The sequence below is a fragment of the Carcharodon carcharias genome, chromosome 3, assembly GCF_017639515.1.
Source record: "Carcharodon carcharias isolate sCarCar2 chromosome 3, sCarCar2.pri, whole genome shotgun sequence".
NCBI classification, from domain to species: domain Eukaryota; kingdom Metazoa; phylum Chordata; class Chondrichthyes; order Lamniformes; family Lamnidae; genus Carcharodon; species Carcharodon carcharias.
Genome location: NC_054469.1, coordinates 202,733,581 through 202,751,064, shown reverse-complemented (window position 1 = coordinate 202,751,064; position 17,484 = coordinate 202,733,581). Strand labels below are relative to the sequence as shown.

The 17,484-nt window shown below is 43.5% G+C and overlaps 1 protein-coding gene across 1 annotated transcript in view; it reads right to left on the bottom strand.

The window, feature by feature from the left end:
* LOC121276072 overlaps positions 1-4,659 on the bottom strand; it is a 45,142-nt gene extending 40,483 nt beyond the window's left edge. Inside the window, exon 1 of the mRNA XM_041184012.1 lies at positions 4,655-4,659. Within this exon, the coding sequence (XP_041039946.1) occupies positions 4,655-4,659 (5 nt within the window). The remainder of the gene's footprint in view (positions 1-4,654) is intronic.
* Between the last annotated feature and the right edge of the window lie 12,825 nt (positions 4,660-17,484).

The window sequence follows — 17,484 nt, the reverse complement described above, 5'->3', positions numbered from 1 at the left end:
TATGGCTCCTTGTTCTGATGAGCAGTGTTCATGTCACTCAGATGTGAAAACTTTCTGCACAAGATAAAGGCAAGTGTCTCAGTCCAGGGCCTCTTCCCTGTGCTTTGTGGAGCCTTCAGACCAAAGTGATGGTCCAGCCTCACACTCCCTGGACACATTAATGATACCTGCATCTCGACGGTGCTTGTCATTGCTGCCAGAACGTAGTGGGCAGGCGTCACAGAGTTCTCTCATTCTCTCTGTGTGCTCTCACCACCTTTACGGTGGGGCTGGCCCCCATCTCTTCAGCATCTGTGACTAGTGATGCTGTGCTCCTGAAGGGATTGGGTGCTGAAGGTGGACTAAGGATCAGATGCTTTTGAAGTTTCATGGCTGCGTCTCTATGATATGACCGTGATCACAGAGCGCAAGCGAGCTGCCCTCAGCCAGACAGGAGTCAGACATTCTCAGAGGCTTTGTGAAGATTTATGGAGTGTCCTCACTGCATGTTATCATCATCCTCCTCCAATTGACCTATTAGGGCCTCCACTGCATCTCCATGACAGGAGCATTATCACAGAGGTTATGTGCCCTGTCATAAGTCAGGCTGGAGTCAAACATTCATAGATGCAATGTGATGGTCTTATGGTATCTCTTCACTGCATGTCATCATCATCCTCCACAGGTCTAGCAGCCAAGAGGGCCTTCAGAGCATGCCTGCCTCATCTGGCCAGTGCAAAGACCTCATCGCCATCATCGTCGCCTTCGAGGACCTCCTCAACCTCATCACCATCAACGTCCTCCTCATCAGAGGAGACCTCTAGCTCCTCCATCTCCTCCTCAGCCAGCTCCTCTCCCCATTGCAGCACCAGGTTGTAAAGGGCACAGCAGGCACCGATGATGTGTGACACCCTCTGTGGACTGTATTGCAAGGGTCCACCAGACCAGTTCAAGCACTGGAACCTCATTTTCAGCATCCCGATGGTTTGCTCCACCAAGTCGTGAGTTACAGCATGAGCCTCCTTATACCTTCACTCTGCTGCAGTCTGAGGCCGCCGCATGGGTGTCATCAGCCACGTCCTCTGCAGGTAGCCTTTGTCCCCGAGGAGCCAAATCTGCAGTAGCTGTCAGGTGTGACTAACCAGTTCCCTGGACATGCACGGTCTTCGGCGACACTGATTCTCGGTCATCTTCAGGAACGAAAGGCAGCGTCTATAGACCCTGGGTCTAGCTAGGCGCTGACCAGCGATGGCTCACTGTGGTTCTTCGGCAGTGTGTGAAGGAGCCCCAGCCACCTCTTCTTCTAGAGGGTGCTGCTCCTCCATCTGTGCAGCCAGATGCTTCAGTCCCTTTCTTCTTCGTCATCTTCGCTCTCTGTACACCATAAGGCACACAGCTGGCTCAACAGGCTCCATGATCCTCATGTACTCCTCCTGCAGGATGAAAGAAAGATGAGTGGGTTAGCATGGGTATACTAAGAACCTCTCTTGGTTAAGTCTAAAGGCCCCTTAAAGTATCCCAGAAAGTGCTGGGCACCACTTGGATGGCCAGAGGAAGTGCACTGCATGGCTGCCCAAAACCCCACGTCCTCCACCCCACTCCAGCGTTTGGCAGCAGCTTTGCCCATTGGACTGCATGCTGTGCTCTCAGCTTAGGCGCAGGCTTTCTCCTAACTCACACTGCCAGGCTGCGCTGTTAACTTGAATCATGGGGGAGACTGATTCAAACAAGGGGCTGTGAGGGCCTCCACCAGTGACTGCTGGATGGCCAGCTTTGGCAAGGAGATTGTACAACATGCCCAGTGGTCCAACTCTTCCGCAGTCCACTAAAATGCTCATTAGTTTGCAGTCTGTACCCAAGGGGTGAAAAGCTCTGGAGCATTTGGTGGCATTTTGATGCCTCTGTATTGCTTGAGTGGGCAGAGGAGCTAGAGGCCCAACTAAAATCATATCAATGTGGCTGTGCCTGAACTGTCTCAGCTGCAGGGAAATGGTCACTTTATGACAAGATGTCCTTAATGCATGGCCGCTTCCCTCGCCCATTCCTCCCCCACTCTGCACATGCTTGTGCGCTACCTTCAACCACAGGGCAGCCTTTGCCCACGACCCCTGCGCCCCGCCCGGCCCAAGTTGCCTCAACCTCAGGGCAGCCTCTGCCTCCCCGCCCCAACATGCCTCAACCTTGAACTCTAACAGGTTTCCCTCGCGAGCGCTCCACAACCTCTGAGTGCAGCCTGTCAAGTACACGCATTCAGCATGGGTGCCCTATGCCTGGAAAAATGCGATAAGAGTACAATATTGTCACTAGAGTTTTAGACTGTCACCCTGCCTCTCCAAGAGGGGGCAATTAAGGCCCGAAATGAGTCAAAGACCATGTTAAAAAGATGCAAAAACCTTCTGACAAAAGCATTTCAAAATTGGCAGCTATTTCTTCTCGGATTAATTATAATATGTTGGGTGGAATCGTCTGTGCCCACTGACTTCGGGTGTTTTCAGAGGCATATATGCTGTTGTGAAACATATTGGTGTGTAATCCCAGCGACGTGGGTGAATGATCCAGCGGGGCTGGGAAGCGGGGAGGAATGAGTCCGGCAGGCTAGCCTTATAATGATATGCTAATATATGATGATAAGATTCCTGACGTCTGATGGCAGGAAACATGGCTTGCCATTGACAGGCTGAGCAGACGATCACAAAATGGTTTTATGATGTTATGAAGCCAATTTTTGGCTTCTTGCCATATTGTTCACTCATGCCTCTGAAAACACCCGAAGTCAGTGAGCACAGACAATTCCACCCAACATATTATAATTAATCCGAGAAGAAATAGCTGCCAATTTTGAAATGCTTTTGTCAGAAGGTTTTTGCATCTTTTTAACATGGTCTTTGACTCATTTCGGGCCTTAATTGCCCCCTCTTGGAGAGGCAGGGTGACAGTCTAAAACTCTAGTGACAATATTGTACCCTTATCGCATTTTTCCAGGCATAGGGCACACATGCTGAATGCTTCTCCAACTCCATTCCCAGGGCATGGGTTGGAGGCATCAGCATGGAAATGCAATGGTCAGAAGACCTGCGTCACACTTCTGTCCCCTCAATAAAGTCTCTGGAGGCTTTCCCTTCTTACATTTTCATTAACTAATATTCTGACTTTTTTCTTTCTCTCCTTTCCCTTGTTCATCCACCTCTAGAGACTACTAGCAATTTAGAAGTAGGGCAAGAAAATCCTTATGGGTGGCCACAAAATCCACTTGATGGATGGTGGAGGGAAGCTGCCAGAGTGACCTACACTTACTATATCCAAATACAATGTTGCCCTTTCAGTCTTTTGGACTCTCACAGAATATGCTGCTTCAAATACATTCATAGGTATAGTGGAATTAACCATAATGGGGGCAGGATTTTACAGTCCTGCCCACAACAGGAATCGTCATGGGCAGGTTAGAACATTTGACAGACCAGTCGTAAGTCCGTTGAATTCAGACAGGAATTTCTGGTCCAGCGGCGGGTGGGGCCAGAAGATCCCGGCCCATGTTTCTGACGGAAGAAATGGCATTCTGTTAACCGTTTTGCTAGCTTTTGTAAATGCTGGTGCCAGGTTTATATAGGCCAATTTTTCCAAAGGAGTGCTACACTTGGAGTTAACATTCATAGAGCTGGTCCTTTTCACCAGATGCCACAATAAACTGATGAGATTGCCAAAAACATTTAGATTCAATCCACATAAAAAGTGAATCCTGAATAATAGAGTCAAGAATCTAATTCTGCCCACTGAGGAAGGGAATGAAAATCAGGAATAAAAACTAGTCCTCCTACAGGGTGGAAATGGGACATTGCTCAATAGAAAACAGAGATGTATCCTAACGACAACTTGATCAGACTGTCATAGGCATCCTTACTGTTTTACTGAATAGTGGAGGGAAAATGGTACAAGCAATTAAAGATTCCCACTTATATTTGAAGATTGATCCTTTTTCCAACAATAAGCAACAGAGATACGGGGTAAATTCTGACATTTGGATTGTACACTGGAACATAGTGACAACTTCTAGGGTCACAATCACACAGGGTGGGCATCCCAGGGAACGGTGGCCTTGATTATTTTTGTGGACCCTGAGGGAGCAGGAATGCTCTGCTGAGGCCCACAAAAATAAATGAATTTAGAGGGCTTCCTCTCCCTTCCATTGCCTGTGGAATTGGTCCAAGCCTGCACTTTGCAGGCTCAGTCCAATTCCTACCTTAAATGAAAAATGGGATCCTATCATGTGATTTCCAAATTAAAAAGCGTCTAGCATCTGAATCAGGTAGGTGCTTTTAGTACTTTGGACACCACGTTAAAAATGGAACTGACTGCATTATTAGTGTTAACAAGACACTAAGGTAACCCACCACATTTTGAGGGTGTTACCACCCTGTTAACACCAGACAAGAGCATTCAAAATTCACCCACTGTCTTCCTTTGTGGAATTATCGCAAGTTTTAATTTACTTGTACTAAATTCCAAAAGTTTAAATAAAACTTCACAAGAATTTTTCTACTTTGGTTCCAGCAAAAATTTGTGTGGAACAGTTGATAGATGAAATCTTTGGTTTATATTATTTTTCATACAATAATGTTTAGAGAAAATAACACTTTTGCATTTGAGTAGAAGTCAGGTGATATAATTACATACTTACCTCATCTGTATCAGCATAAACAAAGAGAAGTTTTTTGTGTTGTCAAGAAGCAGAAATGTTTGTAGTTTATGGAGTTTTGGAACATTCACATGAACCATTCAACATTCTGGAGATTGGTGCTTCAAATTTTCTACCAATGGAGCTTGATTCCCAATAAAGTTAGTTTTAATTGAGCAGAGTGGTGTCATAGAGCATTAGAACTTTAATACATTACATTAATGTATGATCTGTTATCTGACACTGCACTATGTTGTCAATCTCAGCCTCAATGTGGTGAATAGGGTTGCTTGGTATTCCCATACAAAGCTGAAAATCAAGGAGAGTCCTTGCACATTTCTCAGCAGTTTACAGTAGTGCAGGTGTAAACAATCTTGTTGGTGTGGGGTCCAGGGAGGATCAAATATGAAGGAAAGTAAACTTTAAAAAGACAGAACGTGCATGCAGCATCTTCCTACAATTCATGGCCACCATAGCTCATACTCAAACAACAAGCCTATTAACATAGAGAGATAATCTTTTCATACATTAATTGCTCCTCATGATCTAATTCTTTGGGAATGCTTTGTGCTAAGGGACCACACTCCTTATATCTTTTGGCAGCTTTGTTTCTCAATGTAGAAAGTGGAACTGGCTCATCTACTGGTCTTCGTGAATAACGGCGTACTAGAAGAGAAATGGCAAATTACTTTAGTTCAGTTATAGCATCCTTGCCCTTGGTAGTACATAACTTGAGTTCTGCTGAAAAGAGAGACATATCAAAGCTTTTTATCTTGCACTCATCAGGACACTTTGCAAGAATACCAATAGAAGGGGAAAACAACAATTTACAATGTTTGAGAAGAGAGTGCTGATTGGTTGGCAGGTGGTCTCTGATACAGGTGCTGCCATGGAGAATGCACCAATTGATGGTGAATGACAGTTAACTACCAAGTATTGATTGAAATTTAAACCAGGCAACTTGACCCTGATTGGTCAAGGAATTGCCCTGAGGAATGAATGCATTTGAGTGTACTGGAAGCTATATATATTAATACACAGGGCCCTGTTCTTTGCAGACAGAAAGAACATGTACACACATTGCGCCTGTTTCAGCTAAACACAATAAGTGACTGACTCATTCCTCAGGGCAATGCCTTGACCAATCAGAATCAAGCTACCTGGTTTAAATTTCAAACAATGCTTTGCAGTTAATGGTCAGTCACAATCAATTGGTGAATTCTCCATGGCAACACCTCTACCAGAGTCCACTTGCCAACCAACCAACTCCTCATACATATAAATTGTTGTTTTCCCCATATATTGGTACTCTTGCAAAGCGTCCTGATGTGTGCAAGCCAAAAAGCTTTGATGTGTCTTTTTTTTAACAATCCTTGCCTTTATTAGAAGCTTGTGCATTCAAACCCCATTCTAGAGATCTGAATGCCTAATCTAGCTGCCATCTGAATGTGTCACGGAGAGGGGGTTGCAATGACGGAATTGCAATCTTTTGAATGATATATCAGACAAAGGTACAGTCTGCCATCTTAAGTGGATGCAAAATATCCCATTTGAAAAAAAGCAGGAGAGTTCTCTTGGTTTCTTGGCCAGTATTAATTCCTCAAATCAATACCACTAATGCAGATTATCTGGTAATTTAGCTCATTGTTGCGTACAAGACTTTGTTTTATGCAAATTGGTTGCTATGTTTCCCAATTCTACAATACAGACTAATGGCTGACTTTTAACTGCCAAGAGTGGGGGGGAGATTCCACGCAGCTGAGGGTGGCAGGGTGAGGGGGATACAGTCCTAAAAGTTGTCCTCGAGTTGGGAACCCGAAATGATCCTACCCACTTCCAGGTTTACTAGGCGAGTTTGGGAAACAACAGGTAGGCTGTCACGTAAGTCATTTTAATATTTAAAACCCCTCATTAACATTCACAATTAACTGTGGATTTAATCCAGCATTCTGGTTATTAAAGCAATTGCATAAATTTCCCAAGCTGACTGGAATTCACCAGGATCAACAAGGCAAGAGCACAATGGGCAGTCATTACCTCCACCATTGTAGGTGCATGGAGATAATGTTTTCGCCCATTGGTCTAATTGTCTGTAAACAATATATTCCAAAAGCTAATAGTTAGATCTCAGCAAAACTTGATACACATATAGGGTATGACCCAAGAAAGAACTGATTAGTTTTTGGCAAAGATGTGGATGGAGATTTTGATCCTGGAATATTTTAAAGGATCTGTTAACATTGGGACACTGTCTTTTTTAAAGAATGTTACTGATTGTTTTAGAGTGTTGTGGATTGCCACAGCTGCTGTGGTTAAATTTGTCACAGCTATTAAAACCTGAGCAGAGTTTTCAGAGCAGATTGTTGGATGTGGGTTGGCCTGAAGCCTCCAGAGAGGTGGAAGCTCTTAATAAAAATATTTCTTTTTTTCAGCTTTGATTCAGAAACATTCAACCAACAGGGAAAAGCCCCAAGAAAGAGCTGCATAATTGTATTAACACTGAGGTCACAAAGTGTTATGAAGGTATGCACTCCACTGATAGCCCACTTCATTTGTTGTTCATTGAAACTGACCTGTTGGAAAGCCTTAAAGAGCGAAATTGCAATGCTTGGGTCCATCCTCTGCTGAACAGGGCTAATTTTGAGAGCCTGATTTCACTGCTTCAAAGGTGATTTTCAACTTTTTGGAAGTTATTTCACTACCTTGGACTTTACTAGGAATAGGCAATAAATGCTGGCCCAGCCAGCGAAGCCACATCCCGTGAATGAATAAAAAAAGACTCACCTTGATGTCAATTACTCTGCTGTCAGCTTTCACTGCAACAAGGGAGCAACATATGCAGTTATAACATGGACCGCTGATGAGAGATTAGGAGCAGAAGTGGACTATATGGCCTGTTGAGCCTCTTCTGCCATTTAATACAATCGTGATTGATCTTCTGCCTCAATTCCACATTCCTGCCCGCTCCCCATATTCCTCCATTTCTTAACTGATCAAAAATCTATTTATCCCAGCCTTGAATATGCTCAATGATGGAGCATCCACAGGGGTAGAGAATTCCAAAGGTTCCCAATCCTCAAAGTGAAGAAATTTTTCCTCACCCCAGTCCTAATAATTGACCCTCTATCCTGAGGCTGTGTCCTGCCAACAACCACCATCACCTCTCACCGTGTTCTATATTCCCCAGCCAGGGGAAACAGTTTCTCAGTGTTTACCATGTCAAGCCCCTTCAGAATGTTGCTTGTTTCAATGAGATCACCTTTAATTCTTCTAAACCCCAGAAAGCCCCAATTTACTCAACTTCTCATCATAGGATAACACACTTATTCCAGGGACCTATCTAGTAAACCTTTGCTGTACCACCTCCAATGCAGGTACACCCTTCCTCGGATATAGAGACCAAAACTGCTCACAATTATCCCGGTGTAAACAATTGTATCAAGGCTTCCTTGTTCTTGTGTTCCAGTTTTCTTGCAATAAAGGTCAAAATGCCATTAGACTTCACAATTACTTGCCACACCTGCAGGCCAATTTTCTGTGTTCCAAGTGCAAGTCTACACCCAAGTCTCTTTGAACATCAACATTTACTGGTCCGAGACTTTTAAAAATTATTCTGCTTTTCTGTTCCTATTACCAAAGTGAACAAACTTGCAGTTCCCCACATTATACCCGACCTGCCACCTGTTGCCCACTTAACCCATCAATATCTCTTTGCAGCCTCTTTGTATCCTCCTCACAGCTTGCACTCCTGCTTAGATACATTACTCTCTATCCCTTCGTAAACAGCTGAGGCCTCAGCACTGATACTTGTGACACACCACCAGTTACAGAAGTTGAAAATATCACAGTTATCCCTACTCTTAGCTTCCTGTCTGTTAGCCAATCCTCTATCCATATTAATATATTATCCCCAATTTCATGTGCCCTTAATTTGTGCATGTGGCACCTATCAAATGTCTTGTAGAAATCCAAGGACAGAATATTTAGTTCGGTGGGAGCCCGCAATCAGCGGGCCCAGGAGCAGCCAGAAAACGGACCCCCGATCGCGTTCAGCCCCTGACCACAATTTCACGCTGGTTGGCCAATTAACAGCCAGCCAGAGTGAAAGGCACGCTGAAAAGCTTCACGCTACCGGGGTGGGTGCGGGAGGAGAGCGAGTGCTGAGGTCAGCGCAGGCAGGCGGGGGCAATGAATGAAAGCTCTCTGAAGCGCGAGAGTTGCCTCAGGTAGCTGAAGAATTTAAAGGCAAAAAATAAAGATTTTAAAAACAGGAAAAAATGCTCACACATCAGAACCAGTCACCAGAACATATAGACGGTGAAAATTCTGTCCAAACATTTTAATTTTCTTTTAAATTAATTTTGGAAACCTCATCCCGCCCATGGATGAGGTTTCCTGAAAAAGGCAAAGGCCACCTAGCCGAATCGCCCACCCACCAACCATAACGTTGGACAGGCAATGGAAATTTTCAGTTAATTACTACTTTAATGGCCTTAATTGGCCACTTAATTGTCGGCGAGCGTGCTTCGGACTCACGCACGCACCTGCCGATCGAAATATTGCGCAAGTGCATGATGATGTCAGGGCACTTGCCCAATGTCATCATGTGCAATTTCATGCTCGAGTGGACCGGGCACGTGCCTGCATACTGAGCAAAAAATTCTGTCCCAAGAATACTACAACTACTGGCTCCTCTTGATCTACCATACTAATTAGATACTCGTGATTTAAAATCATGTTGACTCTGTCTAATCACAGTATGATTTTCTAAGTGCACTGTTAAGACTTTCTTAATAATAGATTCTAGCATTTTCCCAATGACTGATGTCAGGCTAACCGCCCTATAGTTCTCTGCTTTCGTTATTCCTCCTTACTTGAATAGCAATGTTACATTTGCTAACATCCCATCTGCTGGGACTGTTCTAGAATCTAGGGAATTTTGGAAAATCATAATTAATGCATCCATTATCTCAGCCTACAACTGCGGGCTTCTAAAAGATATTGCTGAAAGCAGGTCCTGGGGATTTGTCAGCTCTTAGTCCTTCATATTTCTCCAATACTTTTTCTCTGCTGGTATTAAGTGCCTAAAGTTCCTCATTCTTATCAGTTCCTTGATCACCCTCTATTTGTGGTATCCCATTTGTGTAGTCTACTGTGAAGTCAGAGGTAGGGGGGCAGGGGGGAGGCTGAGGGGGAGCGGGCACGTGAAAGAACACACAAATCTCCCTGAGGCACAGAGCTGCCTCAGGGAAATTAGTTTGATTATCAAAAATTTTAATAAAGAAAAATTTTAAGACATGTCCCCTCATGTGGTAATGTCACATGAGCTGGGACATGTCAATGAACTTTAATAAAAAAATTTATTCAATTTATAAACACTTCATGAAACCTCATCCCACCCGCCGGTGAGGTTTCATGATAAATGCGAAGGCTGCCTGGGCTCTTCGCCTGCCCACAAGCCTTAAGGTTGGACAGGCAGCTCCGTTAAGTATTTTAATTAGTTTTTAAAGTGTCTTAATAGGCCTTTGACAGTTCGGCAGGCGGGCAGCCAACTCCGGTGCGCGCCCGCCGAATTGAAAATCAGAATGACGTCACCGTGCATCATTTTACGCATTGGCAAGTGGGACCCATCCCTGTACACCAACTCAAGATTCTGACCATAAAATACTTGTTCAATGATGCTGCCATTTCCTCATTCCCCATGATAATTTCTCCTGTTTCTGCCTCTAAGGGACCAATGTTTACTTTAGCTACTCTGCCCCTTTTTATGTACCAACAAAAGCTCTTACAATCCATTTTTATATTCCTGGCTAATTTACTCTCATTCTATTTTCCCCCTTTTTTAACTAACTATTCAGTTGCTATTTGCTGGTTTCTAAAACTCTCCTAACACTAAGGCTTACTTCTATTTGCAACATCATAAACCTCTTCTTCAAGTAAATACCACCCTTAATTCCCCCGTCATAAGCCACAGGTGGATCTTTCTCACTGACTTTTTGTTTTTTAATGGAAGGTATTTTTGTTGAACATCTTGAATAATATATTTAACTATTTCCCAGTATTTATTTACCTTCATGCCTTTTAATCTATTTACCCAATCAACTTTAGCCACCTCTTCCCTAATACCAAAGTAATTGGCTTTAAGTTTAAGTTCCTTCTTTTGGACTCGAGCATGCCACTCACAAACATAGTATGGAATTTAATTATATTATGATCACTTTTTCCAGAGAATTGCTAATTAACCTTGTCTCACTATACAACACTAGATCTAAAATAGCTTGGTTTCTTGTTGGTTCCACATTGTTCTAGGAACCTACTATGGAAGCATTCTGCAAACGCATCTTCCAAACTATCCTTGCGAATTTAAGTTGTCCAGTCTTTACGTAGTTTAAAGTCTCCCATTTTTATTATATTGCCTTTGTTACAATCTCCAATTATTTCTTGCTTAATGTTCTGTTCAATTTTATAACTACTACTCAGGGTTTTATAACCTACTCCCACCATTGTTTTCAGACCCTTGTTATTCCTAATCTCCACTGCTACTGATTTTACTTCCTGATCTTCTAAACTAAGATCCTTTCTTACTACCATCTTTGCATCTGCTTTTATTATCAAAACTATTCCTCCTCCTTCTTTTCCATTCTTCCTGTCTTATTCAAAATCTTGTGCACAATGGAATATTTATTTTCCAACCTTGGGCACCTTATAACCATGGGCTGAATCATTAATCGCCCATAGAGACAAGTTCAGGTGACGGCAGGCCCAGAAACTCACACACTCGGAAGGCATCACTAGTTAATCACACCTCAGTGGCACAATTACATTTTCAAAAGGGAAGGTGGGAGAAGGTAAGTGGTCACCTGCAACCCTAGTTGCTCGTTGAGCTTGTAGGGAGTAGAGGGAGCAACAATTTGGAATTTTCAAATGGCAAGCATGGAGGACACGGAGGGTCTGGGATACATTGCTGTCAGGAACACAGTGGGGAGTCATTAGTGCTCATGACTGTTGTGTGAAAAAGTTGGACAAAAGGGGAGATTTAAAAGGGAAATATAAACTTGTTGCTTATGCAGTTGAGCAGGGGTGCCATCACTAGAGCTGGGAAGCTTTGTTTTGGGAGGAGAGAATGGGCGTTCAAGAGGAAAGTGAGGCTGCTGGGCATTCAAGGTTACTTTTAGCGGTCTGGCTTGATATAGCTTTTCTTCCAGAAGGAGGGAAGCGTAGAACTCTCCTGTCCCACAGTGCACTGATCAGGGCTTCAACAAGGGAGGCATCAGAAAACTGTGGGGCACCCAGGGGATGACTGCCCAAACCACCTGTTCATCCGTTTCCAAAGGGCTCAGGAGTAACCCAAACAGATATGGTCGTTTTACTTTCTTGTGACTGCATGGAGCCACAAAGAGCAGGAGTGCTACTGTGAGCACCACAAAGTAAATTTACTCTCTCTACCCTTTATCTCCTACTGTTTTATTATATGGTTGGCCAAATCATCAATGGATTGTCCAAAGCTCCTCTACCTACTTGCTGCAACACATCTTGATGACAGTGAGAGTTGTTTAGTGCTGGCTGTCCAATATTGGGAAAGATCCAGGGAAGGAGTTGAAAATAGGGCATCAGAAGGAGCTGAATCAAACAGTGAGGATTTGATTGCAGGGGAGGAAGGCACGTAAGCTTGAGGAGCCAGGGCCCACAAATCATGCTGAAATGTCATGTATTTGATGGAGCCAGCCCTTCTGTCTCCCTTCAGCTGCCAGGGTGGGTCAAAATGACCACCATAATTTGTGCTTTATTGGAACTTATTGTCACAGGGATGTGAGCATGGTTTGGCTGAAAATCCACAGTGCTTTAGTGCATTCCCACTGTAACTCCCATGGTAGTATGATGCAAACTCTATGAATTGGATTGAGACCTGTAAATAGTGGGGTTTGGCCTTGCATGGGAGCTTCTGTTGGACTATCTACCAGACAGCCTCCACCCACCTCAAACAACACCAGTGCCATGGGAAGAAGCATGGCAGGTAGTGTGAACTCAAAGACTAAGATTTTCTGTGATCCCATCCTGGAGGAAGAATGGCAAGCTGGTATGCTGATGGGAGTGAGGCACATCGGCCAGTTCAACAGTGGACATGTGGTCCACCGTGAAAGGCCTGGCCTGGGGTTTGGCCACAATGTAGGTTTGATAACTGCAAAATTTTATAAAGGAGGTTATCTCTATCTATTGATGTTTCCAGCAACAGAACTTGTATTGGGACAGTCAGGAAAATCAGTCCTTGTGGGTTTTGCTGAAAAAAAGAGATTTTTTTTTGTCGAAGCTTTTTGTCTTATACTCCTCAGGATAATTGTAGAGGGAACAACAATTGATACTGTATGAGAAGAGAGTGCTGATCAGTTGGCTAGTAGACTCTGATTGGTAGAGGCATTGCCATGAAAAATGCACCAATTGACATTGACTGACAATTAACTGCTGAGCATTGTTTGAAATTTAAACCAGGCAGCTTGACTCTGATTGGGTCAAGCCATTGCCCTGAGGAATAAACCAGTGAATAGCTATCACTTATTTGTTTAGCTGAAACAGGCACAATGTGTGTACATGTTCTCTCTGTCTGCAAAGAACAGAGCCCTGTGTATTAATATATGTAGCTTCCAGCATATGCAAATGTGCCACACTGCAAGTCCGACTGACAATCTTAAATTGATTGTCAGTGTAATTCTTAGCATACTGAGGATTATTTAGCAAATGTTTCCCAATTACGGAATCACATCTTATGTTGGACACTGTGTTTTGAGTGCTGCAAGCATGGGCTGGTTGGGTACAGTCTGTTCCTTGCCTGTTGTGAACAGCTGAAGGGACATGCTGTTTGATACGATCCTACGATCCACCAGTCTTTGGGATGTATGGCCTACATACCTAACATCACACTGGCACTGAAATTCATATACCATATTACTCATTTGTGTGATAGGCAGAACATCTTTTGAATGTCAGTGTGCTAAGAATTACTATTAGAGCCGACAGCTCTTCTGTACTCTGCAGCGCCATCAGGCAGGCTGGGTACTGTACCTACCTGTGGCCACGGATCGAGGAAGAATGCAAGCACAGGTGAGTTGTGGCAGTGAGGGGTTCACAGTGAAGGCAGGACGGGGAATTGACAGCAAGGGCAGGGTGGCAACCACCCCAGCCACCACCCCCCCCCCGCCCCCGGCAACTTTTCCGATACTCAGTCCCTGGGCAGAATTTTTCCGTCAGTGAGCAGGGGGCGGGGCCCACTTGCCGACGCGTAAAATGATGCGGGATGACATTGGGGGAAACCCCCAACGTCACTCCACCCCATTTAAATTTTCAGGAAGGTGGGGGCACAGCCAAATCAGTTGTGCGCCTACTGACCTGTCAGTGGCCAATTGAGGCCATTGACAGGTTCATTGAAACAATTAAAGGACCTGCCCATCCAACCTTAAGGTTGGCGGGCAGGCTAGGAGCCCCAGCGAGAACTAGAAAAAACATGAAACCTCATCCAGCGGCGGGATGAGGTTTCCTGTAGGGATTTAAAAAGTTTAATAAAGTTTTACTGTAATTTATAAACATGTCCCACCTTGTGTGACATTATCACATGAGGGGGACATGTTAAGGATTTTTTTTTTTATTTTTAAAGTTTATACAGCTGTCAGCAATCTCCCTGAGCTAGCACTTAGCCTCAGGGAGATGTGCACTCTTTCGTGTGCATACGCATAAGAGCTCACTCTCACTTTTGGGGAATCGCCCCCACCTGCATAGGAAGTGCATAGCGCTTCCCACCGGACGTCACACTGGGCGGGCCTTAATTGGCCCACCTCTCCGGCGGGGATCGGCTACCCGCCCGCCAGAGATTGGGTCGGGCCTACAAGCCCGATAAGCAGAAAATTCTGCCCCCTCTATGAGGCATTGAGTGCCTTTGAATAGGGGATGCCCCTTGAAACCCACAAGTAAATACGCCAGGTTTTGCTCGTCATGCTCCCTGCATGGTGAGCCCCCCCCCCCCCCATTTGCCGCTGGATTAATAGCAGTGGCAGCAGGATGAGGTCTTCAAGTAGGCATTAATTGCACAATTAAGGGCTTCAATTGGCAGCAGGGCAGGAAGATTGTCCATGGGTCTTTCCACCACAGGCTTAGTTGGAATGGAGGTGGGAAAGTGGTGGTGTCATCACCCACCACCCTCCTACTCAATTAAATGCCCCCTACCAACAAACTTACCACAGAGGAGGGCACAAGATTCTATGCCTGAAACAGTTAATGTGCCTGTATTGAGCTTTACTGTCTTTAATCAATGGAATATTTCTATGCTCTGAAATAGCTTACATAAACAAGCCTAGAAATTAGTATTGGGTGTATTAACAAATTTGCTTAGTTTGAATGAGTCAATGGCTTTGTTGAAATAGCAGAGACAAACGTTATCAGGTCACATTTAAGCATTTACCTGCTCATATTGGTAACAGAAACCTCTTGACTATAGATTGTCATATCTTTGTATTACTTTTCTAACAGTATTTTGAAGTTGAACAAATGAAGGGAAACAGCTGGTTGCATACCATAAGATAAACCTTTCATTCTTTGAAAGAAACTACAGGTGAACAGTGGGAGGTGTTCAAAAATGAATTTTGCATAAAACAGGACAGGAAAAACCCCAAAGGAGCGAGAACTCTACACATAAAATAAAACAGTCATGTTCAACAAAAGAGATGAGAAAGCATAAATGAAAGAACATATAAAACTGAAATTGATGGACTAGATAAAAGGAACAGCAAAGAAGAGTATAGGGAAAGTAACTTAAAAGAATATCAAGATTAAAAGAGAAAGGTTTTATTGGAAGAAAAACAGTTATCAAGGGTAATGTGGGTAATATTGCAAGTGAAAATAAGGAAATGGCAGACTCGGTGAATAATTATTTTAGGTCAATTTTCACATCAGCAGAGGATATTCCGGGAAGCTATTAATAAATCAAGGACTGAAACTCATGAAAGTTATTATAAGAATAAAAACAGTATTAGAAAATATAATTGCCCTAAAGACTGACAGCTCCCCAGGACCTGATGGGTTCCACCCCAGGATTTTGTAGGAAAATAGATGAAGAAATTGAAGACGCATCTTTAAAAGCTTTTCCATCGGTGAGTTGTCCCTTTAGATTGGAAAATTGCAAATGTAACTCTATTACAGTATTTGAGCAAGATGACATGAAAAAACAGGAAATTATAGTCTAATCAATCTAATATTTGCTGTGAGTTACTGTTGCAGAGATAATCTGATAAAAATAAAACATGAAATCCAATTTATTTTTAGAGTTACGTTTTTAACCCATGCTTGGTCAGAGCACAAAATGGAGATTTGCATCAGGAGGTCAATGGCTGGGAAATGGGAAATGCAACAAACCGAACATGTTGACCTCCACACAGGACTCTCTGATTTAATCATTTCAAAATCTGGTACACAAAGTCCCATCTCCACCAGCAGGGGAGCTGTGGAGCAGGATTCCAGCACTGCATACAAGTACAGAGAGAGGGTAATTATCGTTGCCATGGCAGGTCACCCAGGCCAGTAAAAATGCATCAGCAATGCCTGCCTTGATGCATTAGTGGATGACAAAGCTGTCCATAGCCTCTTCACTACTGGAACCCCAACAGCCGTCCCACACTGAAGAATGTTTTTAAGGGAAAACAAGGTAATTTAGGAAAAGTAACCAACCGTTATCTTAGAACCATCTGGGGCCTTTCCAGTGGCCTCAATAGAAGTCATAACTCTCCCAACATCTTTGGTGCCTCACAACAGTTTCATAGGCAGAATTTCCAGAACTGCCAGGAACTCTTCCAAACATTCCCTCTTGATGTGGGGAGAAATTGAGCAGAAGACATGCCAGCTCGGCATGTCTCTCCAGCCAGAATTTAAAGTGGCAATGAGTTTGGCCAGAACCCTGGTGGAAATTGGTATTCCCCAAATTCGGACCTCTTGCAGGCTCGGTGCCCACTCTTTGCTCTTTGCAACCTCAGGAATTTCTGACCTTCTGTCCTTCGGTGCTGGTCTTATGATTTCAGAGTCGGTACATAATACCATGGATTTTTAGGGACTTCTAAAGGTTTACTTCTAGTACTCAGCTGTACATGACATAATCTCCAAACATTACTCAGCCAGCATTTACCTGATGGTGCTCTGTCCTGATCCATTCTTACAGTTCGAAATTCTTTTTGCCGCTTGGCTTCAGCATACATCTCGTCCTAGATAATGAACAGGAAAATAATCTATTAGATCCACAAATAAAATCAAAAATATTGGGTGCTGTTTTCATTTTCTCCACTTGGACAGTAATCTGGAGGCATGGACCATACACTCCTGTAGAACCCATCCAATTTTCATCCTGTTATCTGTTGTGTCCTATCCCTGATATTATCTTAGTGAATCTATATTTCATGCTCTCTATGACCCCAACATCTTTTTTATAATGTGGCACCCAAAACTGCTCACAGTACTCCAAATATAGCATACCAGTGGCTTTGAATAAAATTATCAGTAGTTCTTTCCTCTGGCACTCAATGTCCCATTTATAAAATCCAAATGATAATCAGCTTCTTTCTGATATTATTTACCTGCTCTTGTGCTTCCAACAAATAAATTTGAACCCTTAGGACCCTCCAAGTTGACATCTTTAGCCTCTTTCTATTAGAGATATACTCCTACCCCGGTTTTCGTCCCAAAATTATTACCATGCCATCCTTTACATTAAACAGCATTTGCCATTTCCAAGTCTATTTCACTAATCTAGCTTTTTCTTTCTTCACTGTAGGAAGGCCAGCATTTATTGCCCATCCCCAATT